This window comes from Mustela lutreola, chromosome X, assembly GCF_030435805.1.
Source record: "Mustela lutreola isolate mMusLut2 chromosome X, mMusLut2.pri, whole genome shotgun sequence".
In the NCBI taxonomy this organism is placed as follows: Eukaryota; Metazoa; Chordata; class Mammalia; order Carnivora; family Mustelidae; genus Mustela; species Mustela lutreola.
The window spans coordinates 45,914,150-45,934,457 of NC_081308.1; the positions used below are offsets into that span (position 1 = coordinate 45,914,150).

Below are 20,308 nucleotides of genomic sequence, written 5' to 3' on the forward strand. Positions count from 1 at the left end.
TTTGCTTTAAAGGACACCACAAGAATGTGGAAAAACAAATACAAAGAATGGGAGGAAATATTTGTGTATCGATAAGGGTCCAGTGTTCCGAATGTAGAAAGAATTCTTACAAATTAACAGTAAAAGGACAACCCAATTAAAAATGGGCTAAGCATTTGAATAGACATTTCTGTAAAAAAGATATACAAATATCCAAAAAGGGCATGGAAAGGTGTTCAAAAATATTAGTCGTTAGGGAAACAAAACCTGAAAGCACAATGAATTACAACTTACCACCCACTAGTATGGATAGAGTTTCAAAAATGAAAATAAGAAGTGTTGGGGAGGATGTGCAGAAACTGAAATCCTCATACATTGCTGGTGGGAATGCAAAATGGAACATCTGCTGTGGAAAATAGTTTGGCAGCTCCTCAAAAAGTTAAGCAGAATTGCTGTCTGACCCAGTTATCCCACTCCTAGGTGTATATTGAAGACAAGTGAGGACATAAGCTCTCGCAAAAACTTGTATACGAATGTTCCTGGCAACCTTAATCACAACCGTCGAAGAGTGCAAACAACCCAAATGCCAGCCATGTCATGAGTCTATCACGTGTGGTGATACCATATCGTAGAATAACGTTCAGGCAAAAAAGAATGGAGCCGTGATACTTGCCACAACATGGATGAATCCTGAACACATTAAGCTGAGCGAAAGAAGCCATGCTCAAAGGCTGTTTGATGTGTGATCCTAATTAGTGGAAATACCCAGAATGGACAAATCTGTGGAGACCTGAAGCCCAGTAGCGAATATCCAGAGTTCCTGGGAGAGGGGATTGGGGAGGGACTGCTAATGGTAAAGGGTTTGTTTTGGAATTAGATACTGGTGGCAGTTTACACAACCTTGTGCCTGTACAACTAAAAAGGGTGAATTTGACGGTACACGACTTGCAGTTCAATAAAATGAAAAAGAATTAAATGAAAGCAGTACGTACCTTTGAATAGGTTTTTGGCCATTTTTAGAAATGCAGTTGGCTACACCCAAAAGACATAGTAAGCTGTTCAAATCTTGTAGCCGGATGAGGTGTGTCCTTCTCGTCCCTGTTACCCGTATTTACAGACTGCACGTGCGCACACATATACACGTACAGACCCTGGTTGACGTGGGAGTACTTCTTACATGCTACTCCCCATTTAAAAATATATATAAAAGTAAAATAAAAGCAAAATAAAGCTCTCTGGCCAGTACAGATTTGCTCCTCTCATTCCGTTTCAAGGCCAGTGGGTGCTCCACGGTATGATACGAACACGTCATCTCTCATTTCCCCTTCCCAAGGGTGTTGACTACTAAGGGCCGTTGAGAGTTTCTTTCCCCCAGAAATTTCTTCTTGTCATTATACACACAGCTCTGTGCCTGTGTGAATATTTAAGACCAGTTGGTAGCAGTGGAGATTGCTGGATCAGAGGTTCCTTCAGTACAGAAATGTCTCTGAAGTACTTACTTGTGGACCTGATACTGTTCTAAATGCTGGGGAGACATCCCAGAAGACGCACACGTGCGCTTCGTTTCATGAACTGAAATTGTACTGAGGGTGGGGACGGGGTGGAATCAGATTTTGATAGATGCTGCCACAGAGCCCTGCGAAGTTCTTTTACCAATTCATGCTTCCCTCGGGGTGGCTGGGGTAACAGATGCCCCTTTGCTGGACACCTCAGCACCCCATTCATGGAGCAGGGGCTGTTGACAGGAGGCTGAGCGCTTTCTCCCAGGCTGCCTACAAGATCATGGAGTCTGCAGCTCGAATGATGCCTGTGGGGATTTTTTTTTTTTTTTTAGATTATTTATTTATTTATTTATTTATTTGACAGACTGAGATCACAAGTAAGCAGAGAGGCAGGCAGAGAGAGAGGGGGAAGCAGGCTCCCTGCCGAGCAGAGGGCCCTATGTGAGGCTTGATCCCAGGACCCTGAGATCATGACCTGAGCCGAAGGCAGAGGCTTTAACCCACTGAGCCACCCAGCCGCCACTCCCCCCACCCCCCGCCACGCCCCCGCCTTCGGGATTTTAAGAGTAGTGAGACTGATTGGGGCACATGGATGGCTCAGTCGGTTAAGAGCCTGTCTTTGGCTCAGGTCATGATCCCAGGGTCCTGGAATCAAGCCCTGCATCAGGCTCCCTGCTCAGCAGAGAGCCTCCTTCTGCCTGCCACTCTGCCTACTTGTGCTCTCTCTGTGTCTGTCAAATTTATAAATGAATGAATGAATGAATAGCAAGACCGAGAGACAACAATCCACTACCCATTTAGGTGTATTCCCAGGTAGGAGGGGAGCTGGGGGTGATGTGACCTTCTCTGGGCAAATTACCAGAGTGTGTGGGGACAGGGGAGGGTGAGAGGTTGGTAGAGGAGTAGTGGGCAGTACCTGCCTGTACTGGGATGTACCACTGAGAGAGCCAGAAGAAGCAGTCCGCTTTGGGAGGGACAAGTGGGAGTGAGGGAGCCTTGTGTTCCCAAACAAACCATTGTGTGCAGGGTGCAGGGGAGCTCACTACTATGCAAGGACCTGTGCCTCCCCCAAGGTTGCCATCACCCCCCTTCTGACCCCAACCTGTCAGCTCTACAGATTCTAATCGTGCGGGGACCAGAGAAGGTGACAGTGGGGCACGTGAACGCTTCCCTGATGGGTGAGCAGGGCAGAGATGAAGGACACCAGTGGATCTGATTGGTCTAGATGGAATTGTCTACCAGGATCTTCCAGGGGAGAGAACTCCCAATGGCTGCAGGTCGGGGTGTCCTAGAGAGGTTAACGGTGCATAGGTGGGGCTTCAAAGAGTGGAGGTGGAAGTGGAGCGTTTGAAAACCTGCTGTGCAACCTCAGGCTGCTCATTCACCAAAAAAGGCTGAAGATGCTGGCCAGGTCGGTGAGATCACTGGCTTTTATTCTGTCCTCTAGTCTGTCTTCCAGTTAGGTTTTTAAACAGTGGATACTGGATCCCACAATATGGATACCAGTGCCCAATAAGCAGTCATGAAATCTTTCTCCGGTGTCCCGTTATGTGCCCAGCAGACTACATGCAGGTCCTGGATGGGCAGAGATCTTTCAGAGACATATTCATGACATTCTCCAGACCAGGTTTCTCCAGGGAATCCGACAGTGACCCACTCAGCCCAAAGAAGTGAACACTTAAATGATGGGATTTTAAGCAGGAGATGTCTGGGTGAGAGTAGGTAAGGAAGACATAGGCGGGTTCTCAAGTCAGTGAACTTCTCACCAGTCCTGACTGTATTCACACCTGAGTCTGAAAGGCTGCATATGTAAGACTGGGTTCCTGTGTTCCCCGGTTCCCGGGGGAAGTGGCCTCAGAGCTGGGCCAGTGTGTGTGTCCCCTGAGGAGGACAGGGTGCACCAGTTGGGCCCACATTAGGCTCTGTCCCCAAATCCCACAGCCTCACAGTAGATACATGCCCATGAGCAAATAGCCCTGCTCTGTTGTTGGCCTCATGGGGCGAGAAGAGGGGGAAATGCATGCGCCTCACAGTTTGCACACCCTCATGCCACCTTTCCCTTTAAAGCAGAATTAGGGATTGAGAGGAGGGGACAGCTTTCCTCTTTGGGGAGATGATAAGGTGGAGGGGTGGGTGGAGCAGGGGCACCCCTCAGTGGTCAGGTGCGTGGTCTGTGGCACGTGTACCTGGCAGGGCAGTGTGAACCCCTTCACCATCTCCTTCCCCCACTCATGTTCACTGGCTTGCAAAGGATCTGCTGGCTGAAGGTGTCCCTTCTGTTCGGGGCTCCGGTGGACACTGGGAAAACCAGGTGGCTGCAATGCCTGCAAGGGTTAGGAGCTGAGAAGGCTGAAGGGAGCACTGTGTTCAGGGTGAATGAGCCGCCGGCCAGACCTTCCTGAAGGCAGGGTGGCGGGGACCGGACCTACCCTGAGCAGCATGGGACTCTCCTGCTCCACCTTCCACAGCTTTCGCTCCTCAGCAGGTGGGCTCTGGGACCTTAAGGACAGTGTGAGTCTCCTGAGTATGGTATGAACACTGCCAACCTAGACGATATCCCTATTTTGATGGGCGGAGGGCTCCACTGTGTGTCAAGCCTGGGGGGGGCGGGGGGGCTGCTGCCCTCCTGGGCGTGGCCTGGGCCTAGTGCAGCTTTGTCTTTGTCCAGAAACAGCCAACAATGGCAAAACCTGTGAGTCACCCGTCCTCTGGAAAAGGAGGTTCCTCGGGTGCCTGGACGGGCCCACTAGGATAGGGGCTAATACCCTGGAGACAGCTGTGTTCCTGAAAGGCTCTCTGTAATTCTGCCTTTTGGTCTCCGTGTCTCACTGGTGGGGCTGGGTGAGACCTCATTGTGGCTCTCGTTGACATCTGTCTTGTATGGGGTGAATTTTTGTATTGAGGAGCAGGATGTCATTTCTCTGAGCTGGTTTGGGATCTGTCCAGGATTTGAGATGTCTTGAGCTGTGTGAGGGTGTGCCGGCATGTGAGATCACTGAGCTGTGGAGTGCTGTGTGTCCCAAGTGAGAGTTCTCTGGGCTATTTAGGGCTTCCTCCCAGCGTGTGAGGTATTTGACCTGTTTGGGGTGCAGGGTGCAGCATGGAAGGTGTTTGGGGCTGTTGCCATGCAGTACTTTAGGAATTAGGGTTGGAGCTCTCCTGACAGTGTGTGTCGAGGTTGGCATATTTGAGCACCTGGGGGTCCAGTACTCTAGGTTGTGAGATCAAAAAGGTTATTTGTCACAGGACAGGGGGTGTCCGAGTAAGCTCTGTGTTCACAGTACAGGTGCTCTGTGCTGTTTGTGCGTCTGCATGCAGGGTTGTGAGCTCTGTGGTTGTGTGACATGCAGGGTGTGTGGTCTGTGAGCTATTTAACGTTCTATGTCGCAGGTTGTTAGGTTCCTAAAATGTATGTGGGTCTGTATTTTAGAATTGATTTGTCTTTGAGCTGTTTCTTGTCTCTCTCCTCATTTCTTGAGTTTCCAGGAATTTGAGTTCGGTGCCTTGTTTAATCTTGTGTGTCCACTGCATTGCAGTCTCCTCGCTGCCCTTTCCTGGGTCTGGAGCTCATTCTCTCCAGCTCCCAACAACCTGGCTTTCTTATCTAGGCCAGTGAGTCTGTGTGGCTGGCTTCCCTCGATGTGTTATTGGGATCGTTTGGGTTTTGCTAGCTGTAGTGTGAGGTCCATGAGGTATTTGGGAGTCTGTGTCCAGGTTGTGATGCTTCCGAGCTGGGGGGGGGAGGGATATTCCGGTCCCAGGGTGAGGTCTCCTATGTCTGTGGTGCTGTGTTGTAGGCATTGAAACTTCTGACCACGTGGCTGTTCTAACAGAGACTTTGTCACGTACCAAGTTCAGACATGAGGTGTTTGTGACCTCTGCCCAGTGTTTCAGTCTGACAGCTGTCCAGAAAGACGGAGCTCGATCTGAATGAACCGCCGGGACTCATCCATTCAGCTCCCAGTAACCTGGCTTCTCGACCATTGACTCCCTGTGGTGTGCTTCCCTCAGACCCTTCCCTAGGGTTGGGTTCTCCCAATCCAGAGCTGTAACTTACCTATTTCATGCAAATCTCAAGTACAGTTTGAAATGGTAGTCAGTATCCAACTAAAAACACCAGAACCAGTGCTTCCCTAAAGATACTCTTCATAAGACATTTTACTGAATCCCAAGAGGTTCCAGGTAGGGACCCTGCTGCCCTTTTGATAGGGAGTTGTGGGAAATTTCCTTAAAATACGGGATATATTTTTTTAATCCTTTCTCTTGCTGGTACCTTGAGAGGCTCAGGCAAGAAAGGCATTCAATTTTACGTTTTTGACCAAACAAGCAAAACAACCCTAAAACACACACACACACACCACCCAGTACACCCAGTAGTAAATATAAGGAAATTGTATTGGAAATGTAAATGGACTCCTGTGATTAATTATAAAACTAAATTTCTGATCACATTAGATGTCTGTCAGGATTGGCTGTATTCCAGCTGACAGGACAACCAAAGATGCCTTCTTTCTCCAGATCTCATAGGCTGCAGCTTATAATCTGATTACTGCGGTCTAAGTAATTGTAACCAGTGTAGGAATCACAGGGCCTATTAAAAGCACGTCTTTTCCTGTGTCACATCATGACACCTCTGCGTGTGTGTGTGTGTCTCTCCCCCGTCCCCCCACGCCCCTCCTCCTAGACAGACTTTCTCGGGAAATACAGGAGGCACTACCAAGGAAACAGACTCTGACCCTTGGAACACAGACTGGAGCCCAGTGATGTCCCAGGCTCTAGCAATGCCCATTAGAAGTCTCAGTCTCATCTCCGCTAAAAATGGCAACCTAATTAGAGAAAAGAGAAAAACAGCTATTCTTTCAGACAGCAACCGGTCGCGCATGGCTCGGAAAACGCTAGTCCTGAGACACTAATGTGCGCACGGCCTGTTGAGGGAGATTCTCCCTCTCTCGCTCTCAGGCCCTCGCTTTTGCTCGTTCCTTCCCAGGATCAGGTTCCCACCACCCCGCGGCTAGCACACCCCCTCGGTTCCTCAGCCCAGGCCGTGAAGCACACCTTCCAAAAATGGAAGGGCTAAGACTAAGACCACCGAGAGGAAAAGTCCTCCCGGCTTCCTAGGCCGACCAGCCACGCGCGTGTGCGCGCGCGCACACACCAGGAGAGGAGGGGCTGCGTGACGTCATAGGAATGGGCCCAGGGGCCCGAGGCCGGGTGCTTTTTATCCTTTCTCGGGCTGGGCGGGGCCGGGCGGGGAGGGAGCCGGGAGGTCTGGGGGCACAGTGGGCGCATCTCTGTGGACCGCGGCTTGGGTGCCTGGAAACCCTGATGAGAGCGCCGGGGGTGGTGGGAGGGTTGAGCCCGCCCCCATGGCGGCGCATCAGAGTGACTGCACAGGACGAGTACTTCCTGAGATCCCCGGGAGCGTTTCCGGGGGCTGCAGGTCACGTCGCAGACGACGCACGTCGTTCTCAGCTGGGTGGGCTGACCAGGGAGGGGCTTCTCTGTGACAGCCTGTTTAGGTCCCTTGCAGGGGTCACACGCGAGATCTGTGTTACAAACTTTTTGTTTTCTTACTAGGGGTTTTGCGTAGGCTGGGCATGCACGCGGGCAAAGGCAAAAGCAAAACTAGGAGAGAGCTTGTCTATTCAAGCTCTGGCAATCTGGAGAGCACCCCATCTGAAGATCAGTGTGTGTCGGCAGGGTGGTTTTGTCTTTTCTTCATAGGGATAAGTAGACACGTTACAGTGGAGAGATTTAAGGTAGGGGTGTTTCTGCATTCAGGACTAGTCTCCGTCTGTGGACCAGGAAATGTTTCTCTCCGTATCTAGCTAGTTTCGGGAGGATTGACCTTTCTAAGTCTCAGTGGCTGTTCCTGAGACAGCAGGAAGCTGGGGGACACTGTCTGGCCCTTCAGCCAGAAGAGGAAGGTCCGTGTTTGGCCTTCTCACATCTAAACCCGAGTCGCCCAAGAGACTGATGGTGGGTATGACAAAGAGTGAACAGCAAGCCTTCTCAAAGATAGAAGGGGCAAGAGTGGTCCTTCCGGGTCAGCCATTTCTGCACGGCGAAAGCCTGTGGAGATTTCTTTCCTGTGGCTTTTGTCATGGCTCAGGTGAAGTTCAGCGTTGTCTGTGGGGTAAAAATGCGCTTGCCCTCTTTTGTGCCTGTCCAAGCAGATATCCAGATAAGCAGAGATTCTCTTTTTAACTCTGGAAGTAATCGATACCTGACGAGCACTTCATGGTTTTTGAAAAGTACTGTTTTTCCTGATCTAAGTGAAGGAAGCAGAATGAGTCATTATCCCAGAATAAGATCATTGTCCTCATCTTACTAGTGAGGAAACTGACCACAGAGAGGTTCCGTTATCTGCCCAAAGTCACACAGGGAGTAAGTGGCGGGGCCCTGATTTCAAATCTTGGTATGGATGGCTTCATCACCTGTCGGCCATGCAGGAACATAGTGTTGGTTTCCAGATCCACACATTTGGTTCTGTCCTCTCTGAAACTACACACCTCCTGAGACAACTGACAGGCCTACAGACAGATTGCACTCAAAAAGTGCTAGCCAATCTCTGGGACACTGGGGATGACCTGACGGGGAAGAGAAGTGTTGGAGGAAGTAGGTCCCAAAGGCTCACCACGATCCCTGAGGGAGAGCCTACCAGAGGAAGACTGAAGGGCCTGAAAGGGACTTGTGTTTCTGAGACGGGCTGATGGGCTAACCTATGGCTCGTGTATTCAGGACGTTGCTTTGAATTGTATTTTTTTTCTTTTAGCACTGACAATCCGTGCTGCGTGTTGAAAACACACAAGGCAGTTAAGTAAAACCAACCAATATATGGATAGGTAGAGAGAATCCCGTTTGACCCAAGGAGTACCTACCTGACTGTCAAACAGCTCTGTGCTGTGCAAAGGAAGAGCATTTTCTTAGACTGAATGAAACAAATTAGCTCTTTTTCCTAATTTTTAGTATCCTTCCCTTCCAGATGAAACAACTCAGGCACAGAGAAGCTGGGTCAGCTCCCCCAAGTATTTGAGGTACTAAGTGGTTGAGTGCAGAGGCAGAGAATACACAACATGTCCAGAACTGACTGCGTCCACCCCCATTCCCCATACATCTGCATCTCCTCCGGTGTTGCCAAACTCAGTGAAAAGCAGCCTTCATACCCAGCTGCTTGGGCCAGCGATCCTTAAACCCATCCTTCCTCGGGCAGCTGGGTGGCTCAGTCAGTTAAGCACTGCCTTCGGCTCAGGTCATGATCTCCGGGTCCTGGGAGTCCTGTCCCGCATCGGGCTCCTTGCTCAGCGGGGTGTCTGCTTCTCCTTCTACCCTTCCCCTCACTCACGTTCTCTCTCTCACGCTGTCTCTCTCAAATAAAATATTTTTTTTTTCTTTTTTAAAAATCCCTCCTTCCTTGCTGCCTCTCTCACTATCCCTCAGTTACTAAGGCCTGTCAATCCAACTTTCTCCATCCTTCTAAATAAGATCTTGACACTTCTTCCATCACTACGGTTCGATCCCTAGTCCAGATGACCCTCTTCTGTGCTTGATAATCACCACCAATCTTGACCCTTGGCCACAAGTGTTTTCATCCCACTGCCTGAGGGACCCTTCTTAAATCTTAATCTGGTCTTGTCTACCCTGCTCAAAACTCTGCAGGGGCATCCTGCTGTTTTTAAGATCACATCTGCCTCTTGGACTCGGCACAGCAGGCCTTGCCTACCCTCAAATGCCTCATCTTCAGCACACCACCTCCTGCTCCACCCCATGCCACATTTCCAGCCCCCTTCCACTTCTTTCTGTTTAGCAGGTGGCCAGTGAACCCAGACGCTCTCTCTTCTCTCTACCTCTCATTTCCCCAGCCCCACGCATGCCATCCCCTGTGGATCGAGGATTCACTTCACTTGCCTGATTCCTACCTATGTTCAGCTGGCAGGTTCAGTAGAGGGCAATCTCCACTTAACGCGAGGAGTACCTGGATGAAGAGGCACTGTTCACAGAACTTTGTGCTGAAAAGAAGTGATGGAGATTCCATTATAAATAACCCCAAATGGACAGAGGTTTTACTCTGGACCACAGTGAGCTATTTGGAAATGCAGTCTGACGGCAATTTGGCCTTTCTGGAAAAGGCCTCCTTGCTTAGAGTAGGATTACACTCGGCAAAGATCTCACCTCATGTTACATGGAGCCTTGGATCCACGTGACTCGGACTTTGGAATGTGGCCCACATTTTCCAGTGTGAAGGGGTCCTTCCTTCCGGTGAGGAGGGATAAGCAGAAACATGGGAAGAATATGTCATTAGGGCACCTGTGACCCAGGACATTAAGCAGGCCTGCAGCCACCTCCCGTGGACTTTGTTTTGATGTGCTAGTTTTTCAGTGGAAGTTGCAGTCTGAGTTTTCTGTTGGAACAAGAGAAAGTATATGAACTGATCTTTCCTTTACAAGGGGTTTGATTAATTTGTTCCTGTGGCGATGGAGGAAGCAAGGATTAGCTGCCTGCTCCTATGGGAACTCTCCAAGGGAGTCTGACAGTGCCTTTGTATGAGTCCCTAGGGGCCCCCACCAGGTGCCCGGAAGCCCTAGAGGAAACTATGTCGGTCCCTCGAGCATCCAGTGGAGAGTGTGAACCCACCACTGGTTTCTCCCTGCCATAGGCTCAACTCAGCTACAAGGATTAGCCGCATTCACTACAACCCCTGTAAGCACAGCACACCTGAGCATGAAAAGAAGTGTGTGCCTTGGACAAGACAAAAGGTGGAACCACCAGTGCAACCAGTACTGCCCCAACTCTCAGCCCCGGCCAGAGGGTGGGACTACACTCCCAGGGGCCTGGCCTACTTTCCTCCATTGCTGACATGTCTCTAACACAGGGATGGTGTGATTGCCTCTTCCCGCAGCCTAGGTCTTGAGGAGCCAAGGTGTGCGTGGTAGATACAGTGTGATTACCCAGGGACTCGGGTAAGTCTGAAAGCCCAGCAAGCCGAAAGGAGCCAGTAGCTGATGCAGGAGAGGGTGGATCTGGAAATCCCACCTCCGTTTTGCCTGACTCGAAAGCCAGTCTTGGCGCTCACGCGACGACCCACCTGGATTGTGTTTCAGTTGCTGAAATGCAGATACTGTTCCACGATTGCATAGTCATCGTGGTCCCAACACCGTGTCCACCTTGAAACGCGGGTCCCTGGCAGGGTAGAGCAACCCCGAAAGGTTCTAAGACTCTGTCTGCCCTCTGAGGAGCGGCCCCGAAGCAACAGCCCTGGAGTCCCTTGGCGTGGGAGGCTTGCCTCAGAGCCCGCAGCTGAGCAGGGCTTCAGCTTCCAGCCTTCCCCTGTGGAGAGGCCTTTTGCCACGTTAGAGGGACTTCTGTGATCCACCCCACTCCCCAAACTCGGTCTCCACCAGTCCCACTCTGTTCCCCAGAGACTATGAATGGAGAGGCAAGCAGAGCCAGAGGAACTGCTTTTGGCGGCTGCGTCACCGTCGCGGAGCTGGCCAAAGGGCAGTGGTGGTTGGAGCTCGGTAGACTGAGGCCGAAAATCTGGCTCTGCGTGTGGGGATCTCTGGGTTTTGCAGCTGGCAGGTCTGGAAAATGTGGGTAATCCGAGTGCTTGCCTCATCAGCCTCCACCCGTGAGAAGTGGGTCCTGACCAAACACACACATACACTTAGAGAGGGGGAAGACGCCCTCCTCTGTGTTCCTAAGGTACTGCGACTTAAATTCCACCATCAGTGTTCCCACAGAACGAGTGGTGGTCATCTGCTGGCAGATTCAGCCTACCTCGTCCCTGCATCCCCAAACTGTGTCCAGGAAGCCCACGCGTGGTATTCAGCTGGCGCTTAGAGCACGTTTTGTCAGCGAATGAGAGACCCTGACCCAAGGTGACCTTATGACTTCACCATAAAGGGTAGCTATCATACCAGCTGTTTCTGGATTACAAATGGAGGAAACAGGACATCTCTGTACTCCGATTCTCTTTGGGAGGAGGAGGAAGGTTGCATCTTTTGTACCACCTCTAACTGCAGATGCTTAAAAGAAAAACTGCGAGGCTATAAAGATCTTTTAATTGTGTGGGACACTCTGTCGCCCCATCAGCCACAGTTCTGATCTCACAGTGGAACTTAGATCGTGATCCTCGGAACACCAGTGAGCTCAGGGAGTGTCTTCCAAGGGACCGGTGCACACAGCAGGTGCTCACAGTGATGTGTCCAACAGGTGGACTGTTGAGTGAATTCAGGCTGCTAATTAAGGGTGTGATGCTATGGCTAGAGCACAAATGCCCTTGGGGACAGGGACACGGGCTCCCAGGTGAAGGGTGTGTCGGTCTGGGGGAGTGCTGTCAGCCTCTCAGGGACGTGCTCTTCCTCACTATCCTTCCAGCTCTTTGCCAAACATGCCTCTTCTCTGAATGGTCTTCTCCTCCTCTGCCTACCTTCCAGCCTGATACAGGCTGTCACTCAGCATCTGTGATCTCTCGGTGTTCTTTGTGGTCCAGCCGACTGAGTTGAAGCTTCCTCACCCAGCAGGATCTGGAGCCTGTCACCCTCTGCGGTCCCCGCTTTCTGTGAGGCTCTCATTCCCTGTCCAGCCCCCCGACAGTATCTGTGCTGTGGCCCGGCAGCCTCTGCTCCAGACACTTCTTCCTCAGTGTTCCCTCTTGTCTGGAAAGTCCTGACCCAGATACCTGCCTCTCGGACTCCTCTCCCTGTTCACACTGTTGGTGGAAGGTCGCCTCCTCGAGAAGCCTGACTGGTCTCACTCCCCTGGGGTTACTTTCTAGGTTAGGCGTTGGAGCTTACAGATCACCCGGAGAGGCAGTGCCACCAGGGGTGCTTACATCTGGAGTCAGGATGCCCCTGGGCTGCAGTTCCGTCTCTTGGCTGCAGGTGAGCTCCTGAGATGTCACTTACCCTCCCCACACAGGCCTTTTCTCCTTTGGGACCATGGAAGATACACGGATTCTGCAGGGTTGATAAATCAAATGAGATGTTCAGAAAGGGCCTCACATTCTCCTTTATTCCATTTGGTAGGTATTCGTGAATGCCCCCTGAGGTTGAGGCTCTGATGGGTGAACAGGACAAAGTCCCTGGACTCTGCCAGGGCCTGGGCTAGTGAGCGAGCCAAACAATTTGCCTCTGATGGCTGGGTGGGGTTAGGGGCCGGGAAAGGGGAAACGCAGGGTGTTGTGGAAGTTCGCGGGGGTGGGGTGGGGTGGCGGGGGAAGTTCAGGGGAAGGAGAAGAAGGCTTGCTGATAGAAACGCTGCCTGAATCCCCAGACGGGGTAAGAGGCGAAGGGCTTCCTCACTGCCATTACCTTCCCAAACGTTTCGTTCAGGACAGGTGTGGCATCACCCTCCAGTCCTCCTGGCCGAATGAGAGGAATGAGGGTGTGAGCCGGTGCTGGCCAGTGGGAAAGGAAGAGACTGTTTGCTGGGAAACTCCCTTGTTCATACAAAAGATACAGGACTGGAAAGTCTCTTTTTGGCACTGGACCTTGTTGTATCTGGATGTTGGTCTTGGAACATCTGTTCCAGAAACGGCCACATCAGAGCTGGAAAGAACCTACGTCCTTGATGGCATCACTGGACCCCGGGGTGTGCCCACCCGCACCCACCCTTCCTTCTGATTTCGTTAGTGTGACTGTGACTTGCCTTTGTGCTCAGGCCTGTTTGCAGAGGGGTCTCCTCCTTACTCACAGCACGAAGCTGACTTCCTGATATGGTGAGCATCATGGGGTCTGGTGCTCTGTTGTTTTGTGGAACCCACACCATATAATGGGTAAGGACACAAGCTCTGACCCTAGACACCCTTCCTTCCAACCCAGTTCTGCCACTTGCAGTCACGTCCTCTGGAGAAATTTACTTGGCCCTCTGTGCCTTACTCTCCTCACCTGTGAAATGGGTTTGTTATTCTTTGTAATAACAACACCAGACAGAGAAGGGTGCATTTCTGAGTACGTAATGAGGTCATGCAGAGGTGGTTCACAGAATTGGGCCTGGCACGTTCCCTGTCATCACAACCTCTGAGGCTGCCACGGGATAGGTTGCAGGTCACGCTTCACACTGAATGAGCCACGGCCAAGAACATGGAGACGGCATCAGACGTGTCTCTTCAGCCCCAGAGACTCTCTTTCTGTGCCACTGTCTTGTCACGCACAGATGACCCCTCACCAGAAAGCTGGCTTTCCCACTGTGGGTCTCCCATTTGGGGGAACACAAATATACATCGTGTTCCATCGTGCACATGAATTCAGGTCACTCCCGTCCGGTCCTCAGATAGCTAGGGGCTGCTTCTGGTGCCGTGGGGGGTGGGTAAGGGGCAGGGGAGGGCAGGGCAGGTAACAGAGCACGGGACGCTCTGGGAGTGCCAAGGGGTATCGGCAGTGCTTTGTGTCCCGGTGCGTGCCTTGATCTCCAAACTCCCCTCCCTGCACCCCAGCATTCGGTTGACACTCTCACCCGATTCCGGGGCAGACCCCGCCACATCAGTCTCTCTCCTTCAGCCTCAAATTGCTCCGGGTAGAAGGGCGTCACTCTGCCTCCTTGAGGTTTGTTGGGAGACCCGCGGGAGACAATAGATGGGAACCACGTAGCTGACATTACCTGGCTCGCGGAAGGCACTCAGTAAGTGGCGGCATCACCTGTCCCGCTTCTGTAATCCCTAGCAGCTAGCCTGCACATGGTCCGATCTCCTCCTCTCTGGGGCGGCTGCTCCCGTCCCATCGTGTATGTGTGCCACCCCTCCTGTATCCGCTGCTCTGCTGACTGACAGCTGGGTGCTTTCCAGTCTCCTGGCTCCTGGGGAGAAAGCCGCAGTGCACAGGGGAGTGCGGGCATCTCTTGGAGATGCCGATCTCCGTACTTCTGGATGTATACCCAGGGGTGGGATTGCTGCATCACATGGTAGGTTTTTTGGTTTTGTAGTTCTTGGTGCTTTGGAGGGGGGCACCCTGCTGTGAACAAGAACCTGTGACGGTTTCACTTTTAACTTTTTGAGGAACCTCCATACCACTATTCTGTTGTGGCTGTGCCAGTTTGCATCCCACCGACGGGGCACAAGGGTTCCCGTGTTCTTGCTTGCCTAGTGACACTTGTGATCTGCTGTGTTTGTTAGTTGGTTTGACGAGACCTGTCGTCACGTGTGCAGCCCGACGTCTCATTGTGGTGTTCACGTGCCTTTCGCTGATGGTTGGGGATGTGGAGCCACGTTCCACATGCCTTTTGGCCACTTGTGTGTCTTCTTTGGGGAAGTGTCTATTCAGATATTTCGCCCGTTTTTACATTGGTTTGCTTGTTTTCTTGCTATTGAGTTAGAAAAGTTCGTTATACGTGGGGAAAATCAGCTCCTTGTCAGATAACGCGGTTTGGAAATGTTGTGCCCATTTCGCAGATTGCCTTTTCGCCTTGTTGGTGGTTTCCTTCGCTGTGCTGAAGCTTTGAAGTTGCATGTAGTCCCACTTGTCTGTTTTTGCTTTTCTTGCCTGTGCTGTGGGTGTTGATTCCACAAGATCATCACCAAGACCCGTGTCCTGCAGCTTTTTCCTCTGTGTTTTCTTTCAGGAATTTACAGTGTGGGGTCTTATATTTAATCTTCAGTCCCCTTTGGGTTGATTTTCATGTGTGGCGTAACAGAGGATCCACTGTCATCCTTTTGCATGTGGGCCTCCAGTTTTCCCAGCGCCATTTGTCAGAGTGTCCTTTTCCCTGTTGCGTGTTACCGGCGTCCTCGACCAGGTCCGTTGACTGACTGTGCCTCGGGTTTATTTCTGGGTTCTGTTCCGTTCCATTGGTCTGTGTCTGTCTTTCCGCCAGTACCGTACTGATTTACTTACTGTTACCTGGGACTGTGTTTGGAAATGAAGAACTTTGGTACCCCCAGCTGTGTTCTTCCTCAAGGTGGCCTTGGCCGTTCTGGGTCTTGTGTTGTTCCAGATGCAGTTTGGGATTGTTTTTCTATTACTGAGAAATGCCACTGGGGTTTTGACAGGCATAGCATGGAGTCTGTCATTTTTCTTTCTAATCTTTCATCTTAAACTGTAGATGACATGGATTAATGAGTTATATGCCAGATCTGAGGATTGCCTTAGTTGGTTTTCACTTACTAAACCACCCTTGCTTTCCCGAGCTAACCCACTTGAGCATGGTGTATTTTCTCTGAACAGATTGCTGGATACCACTGCTGGCATTTCGTTGAGGAATTTTGTGCTTGTGCTCAGAAAAAATATTGGTCGGTAGTTTTTCTTTTCTTGGCATCAGTGAAATTGTGGCCACAGAAATCACTTGCACATGCCTCCTTCGCTTAGTTTTCTGGAGGAAATTGTGTAGAATTTCTGCGTGTGTCTGTTTTTCCTGTCGATACTTGGTAGAGTTCACTGCCGATACCGTCTGGGATTGTCGTCAGAGGTTTTAAACAACCGATTCAATTTCTGTGAACGATACGGAATCGTGCGTGTTATTTTGCCTTAGATAAGTTTAATAGTTTATCGGTTTGCTAGTTGTTGCATTTACACACATAGATTTGAATGTAATACTGCCTTCTTACTTCTTTCATATTTGCTGGGTCTCTAGCGAAATGTCCTCTTTCATTCCTGCTATTGGTAACCTATTTCTTCTCTCCCTCTTTTCTCTCTTTTTCTCCAGTTTCCTTGAGACAGAATTGACACAGCAACGCAGAGGGGATACAACATAATACTGTGACTTACACATACCATGAAAGGATTACCTCAGTAAGCCTAGTTGACATCCACCATCTTCTATAGATAGAAGTTCTCTTCCTTGTGAAGAGAACTCTTGGGATTTACTGTCTAACAACTTTCATCTATACCACATGGTGGTGTTAACTAGAGTCATCATGTTGTACATTATGTCCCCAGTACTTATTTATCTTACAACTGGAAGTTTGTTCGTTTTGGCCGCCATCCTCCAATTTTTCCTCCCTCCCTAGATCGCCACCTGTGATAACCACAAATCTGATACCTGTTCCTATAAATGTGGGAGGGTTTTTCCAGTCCTCTGTATGAGTGAGGTCATACTGTATTTGTCTTTCTCTGACATACTCACTTAGCATAATGCCCTCAAGGTCCATCTCTGTTGTCACAAATGACAGGATTTCCTCCTCTTTTATGGCTGAAGTGTGTGTGTGTGTGTGTGTGTGTGTGTGTGTGTGTTTTCTTGATCCGTTTATCCGTCAAGAACACCTAGATTGTGTCCCAAGTCTTGCTTATTGTAAATAATGCTGCTGTGAACATGGGATGCCCATATGTCTTTGACATAGTAGTTTCATTTCTTTCAGGTACATTCTCAGGAATGGAATGTCTGCATCATATGGTAGTTCTGTTTTTAATTTTTAGAGGAATCTCTATACCGTTTTCCATACCGACTGTGCCAGTTTACAGTCCTGCCAACAATGCAAAAGATTTCTTTTAAGACTTACTTATTTGAGGAGAGTGCACTGGGGTGGGGGCACAGAGGAGGAGGGATACTTAAGCAGACTCCCCGCTGAGCGTGGAGCCCGATGTGGGGCTTGATTGCACAACCCCGAGATCGCAGCCTGAGCCAAAACCAAGAGTCAGATGCTCAACCAGCTGCACCATCCAGGCGCCCCATGATTTCTTTATTCTCCACATCCGAGCCAGCATTTTCATCTCTTGTCTTTTTGATGCTAGCCATTCTAACAGGTGTGAGGTGACAGCTCATTGTGGTTTTGAATCGCATTTCCCTGACGATTAGTGGTTTGGAGCAGCTCTTCATGTCCCTATTGGCCATCCGTACGTCTGCTTTAGAAAAATGTCCGTTCATATCCTTTACCCATTTTTAAATCGGATTACTAGCCTTTTTGCCATGGAGTTGTATGCGTTCTTTGTATATTTTGCATCTGACCCCTTTGACAGATACATGGTTTGCAAATACCTTTTCCTGTTCCATAAGTTGTCTTTTCACCTCGTTGGTGGTTTCTTTGGTGTGCAGCTTTTTAGTTACATGGAACCCTGCTGCTTTCTTTTTTATTTTATTTTCTGTGCTTTGGGGGTCAGAGCCAAGAATTCATGGCCAAGACCCGTGTCAAGGAGTTTTTTGGTTCTGTATCCTCCTAGGAGTTTTGTAGTTTCCGGTCTTCCGTTGAAGTCTTTAATCTACTTCAGGTAAATTGTTGTGTGTCTAAGTCAGGAATCCCGCTTTCTTCTTTGACATGTGAATATCCCATTCTCACAGCACCATTTATTGAAGAGACTGTCTTTTCTCCATTGAGTATTCTGGACTCCTGTGTCAAATGTTGGTTGACCATATACGCCTGGGGTCATTTCTGGGCTCTCAGTTCTGTTCTGTTGGTCTGTGTGTCACTTTTTATGCCAGGACCACACTGTTCTGATTTCTCTGGCTTTGCCATATGGCTAGAAAGCAGGAAGTGGGATGTATCTTGCTTTGTTCTCCTCTCTGCTTTTCTTCTTTTCCTTCATCAGTCCTGTGAGAAGTGTATCAGTTTTATTGATTATTTCAAAGAGGCAACTTTTGATGGGAGTCCCTCTAATGTGCCTTGTCAGAAATTTCATTGATTTCTGTTCTTAGGCTTTGGTAAATTCTTATTTATTCTTACAGGGGATTTTGAAATGGTTTCCACAGGCTTGAGTGTCCTTTTTAGGTAGATGAATGCCAGTGAAAATGGAAAAGAATGTGTCCTTCCCTGTGGTGGAAACGCTTTGATTTTAGTAAAAGTCTGCTTTTCGAAGGTACACGAACACCTAGAAGGAGAGCACATGCCAGTCACCCATGGATTGTTGTTAAAATGATGCTTGAGAACGGTCATAAAACGTCAGCAGGGAATTAGCATGGTTGACTGCAGGACATCATTTGCCATGACAGGTCACGTGGACGCGATAGCGGATCTCACTTCTGAGACTCTGATCCTGTGCCGTCAGTATTCTGAGCTCTCGGAACCGCATTATCACACTGAAAGCGCAGAACAGTCCTCGCGACCAGGGCTCATTACTGTCCCCATTTCACAGATAGGAGACAGAGGCACACAAAGGTTAAGTCAGGGGAATTATAACGGGTTTTCTCTCTTCTTTTATCACCATGTGCTGCAGTCTGGGTTCTTCTGGCCATGCACATCCCTCGCTACCTTCATCTTCTTCCTTCCTTCCTTCCTGTCTAGACCCAAGGACCAGGTGGCGCTGTGTGATCACCGACTACACCTCTCCATGGATCCAGTCCAGAAATGTAACTCCACGTTGACCCCTGAATCTTCCCCAATGATCTCTGAAGAGACTTCCCGAGAAGTCACAGCAGCCTCCCCTCCTTCCTTCTCAGAACTGCTGATGATGGGCCTCGGTGACCTCAAAACCGGTGTGGGCACAAAACACCCTGCCCCTCTGCCAGAGGGGCTGCTCCAGCAGCGGTACAGGGATGAGAAAACCCTCCAAGAGAGGCGGTGGGAAAGGTCAGCGTCCCCTCAGAGGAAGAGAACCCTTCTGGGGCACATGAGACGGCGACACCTCGATCACGTGGCACCTTACCGGGTCGAGAGGAAGGCCAGGATCTCTTCCTTGGGGGACAGAGATCAGAACAGATTCAGATGTGAATGTCGATACTGCCAGAGCCACAGGCCCAGTGTCTCTGGGATGCCTGCAGAGAGGAAAGGGGCCCCGCATCCTTCCTCCTGGGACACACTGGTGCAGGGCCTCAGTGGCTTGACCCTCAGCCTGGGGACCAGCCGGCCCGGCCTTCTGCCCGATGGGGTGCTCCAACAACAGGAAAGAGAGGAGAAACTCCAACGGGAGATGCAGCAGGAAAGCAAAAGAATGTTCCAGAGGCTCCTAAAGCAGTGGTTGAAAGAAAACTGAGGCTCTCATCCTCGCGTGACAGAGATCGCAACGGATTCAGAGGTGGAGGCTGGCGTGGCCAGATCCTGAGCGTGGAATCCTTTTGGGGACCAAAGAGTAAGAAGCACTCAGAGAAGTCAGAGAAGGAACAAGAGCAGCATGAGGACTGGACACTCTGTCCGTGTGAGCATGGGAAGGTCCTGCTCTTTCCTGCCTGGAATTTCTGGATCACCGTGGGGCTTTCTAGGGGATGCTGCATACCAGGGGTCCTTAACTTCTGTATCACAGCTCCCATGATGCATGTTGTCCCTTTCCCACCCCGGATCTCTGTCTCTCCTCCGTGCCTCGTTGTCAGTAAGATGTAGGCTTTCTCTGTAGCATGAATGCCCTGGTGACGGCCGTGTGCTTTTGTGCCGTGTCACTGACTGCCTCCCAGAAGCAGCACTAGGTCTGCTGGGATGCCCGGGCGCTCAGCTGGGCTCCACTTCCAAGAATCTGATGCTAAGCCAGGCGCAGAAAGGGACGTAGAACTGGAACGTGGTGGTTCACCATTGTGTTCTCTGTGTAAGCCGTTGTGAATGTGCTGAGCTAACTGCAGGTCCACATTTCCCTGCTTCGTGACATTGATAGTATTCCCCTGGGCGGAATTTCTGACGGGTTCCCTCATCACGCACACCAAATAAATACACGTATGAAAGGAAAATAGCTCTGGAGTTCTGGTTTCTCGATCCCTGTTGCTTTCTGCTTTGTAGGATCTGAGATCACGACATCTAAATCCTAGGGCAGCAGATCACGCTTTCTCAGGAGGAGAACTCTGAACTGTGTGGCTTCCCAGCAGGGGCTGGGGAGGGCACCCAGGGACAGCATCACGTCACCGTTTGCGGCCCTGCGGTGGGACCAGCCTTCACATCAACCAGGAGCAAGGGGAAGAGAGCCTTCCTGCCCACAGAGAGCAGGAGGCAGCGTCCGCTGCCCACGGTAGGAGGTCCCACAGGATGGTGCCGGTTCCCCTGG

General features: G+C 50.4%; 1 protein-coding gene across 9 annotated transcripts in view; it reads left to right on the top strand.

The window, feature by feature from the left end:
* The window catches only part of LOC131820751 (protein FAM156A/FAM156B-like), a 41,425-nt gene extending 21,428 nt beyond the window's left edge, over positions 1–19,997 (top strand). For 5 of the 9 annotated variants that reach the window (XM_059156445.1, XM_059156444.1, XM_059156448.1 and 2 more), the window contains one exon: positions 18,628–19,997. In XM_059156445.1, coding sequence (XP_059012428.1) covers positions 18,628–19,315 — 688 coding nt within the window. In that variant the 3' untranslated portion in view covers positions 19,316–19,997. Of the gene's footprint in view, positions 1–459; positions 10,456–12,258; positions 12,365–16,118; positions 16,218–18,559 lie in introns of those variants that run through there. The other 4 variants (XM_059156449.1, XR_009349764.1, XR_009349765.1 and 1 more) reach the window with 4 other exon arrangements.
* The last annotated feature ends 311 nt before the right edge of the window (positions 19,998–20,308 follow it).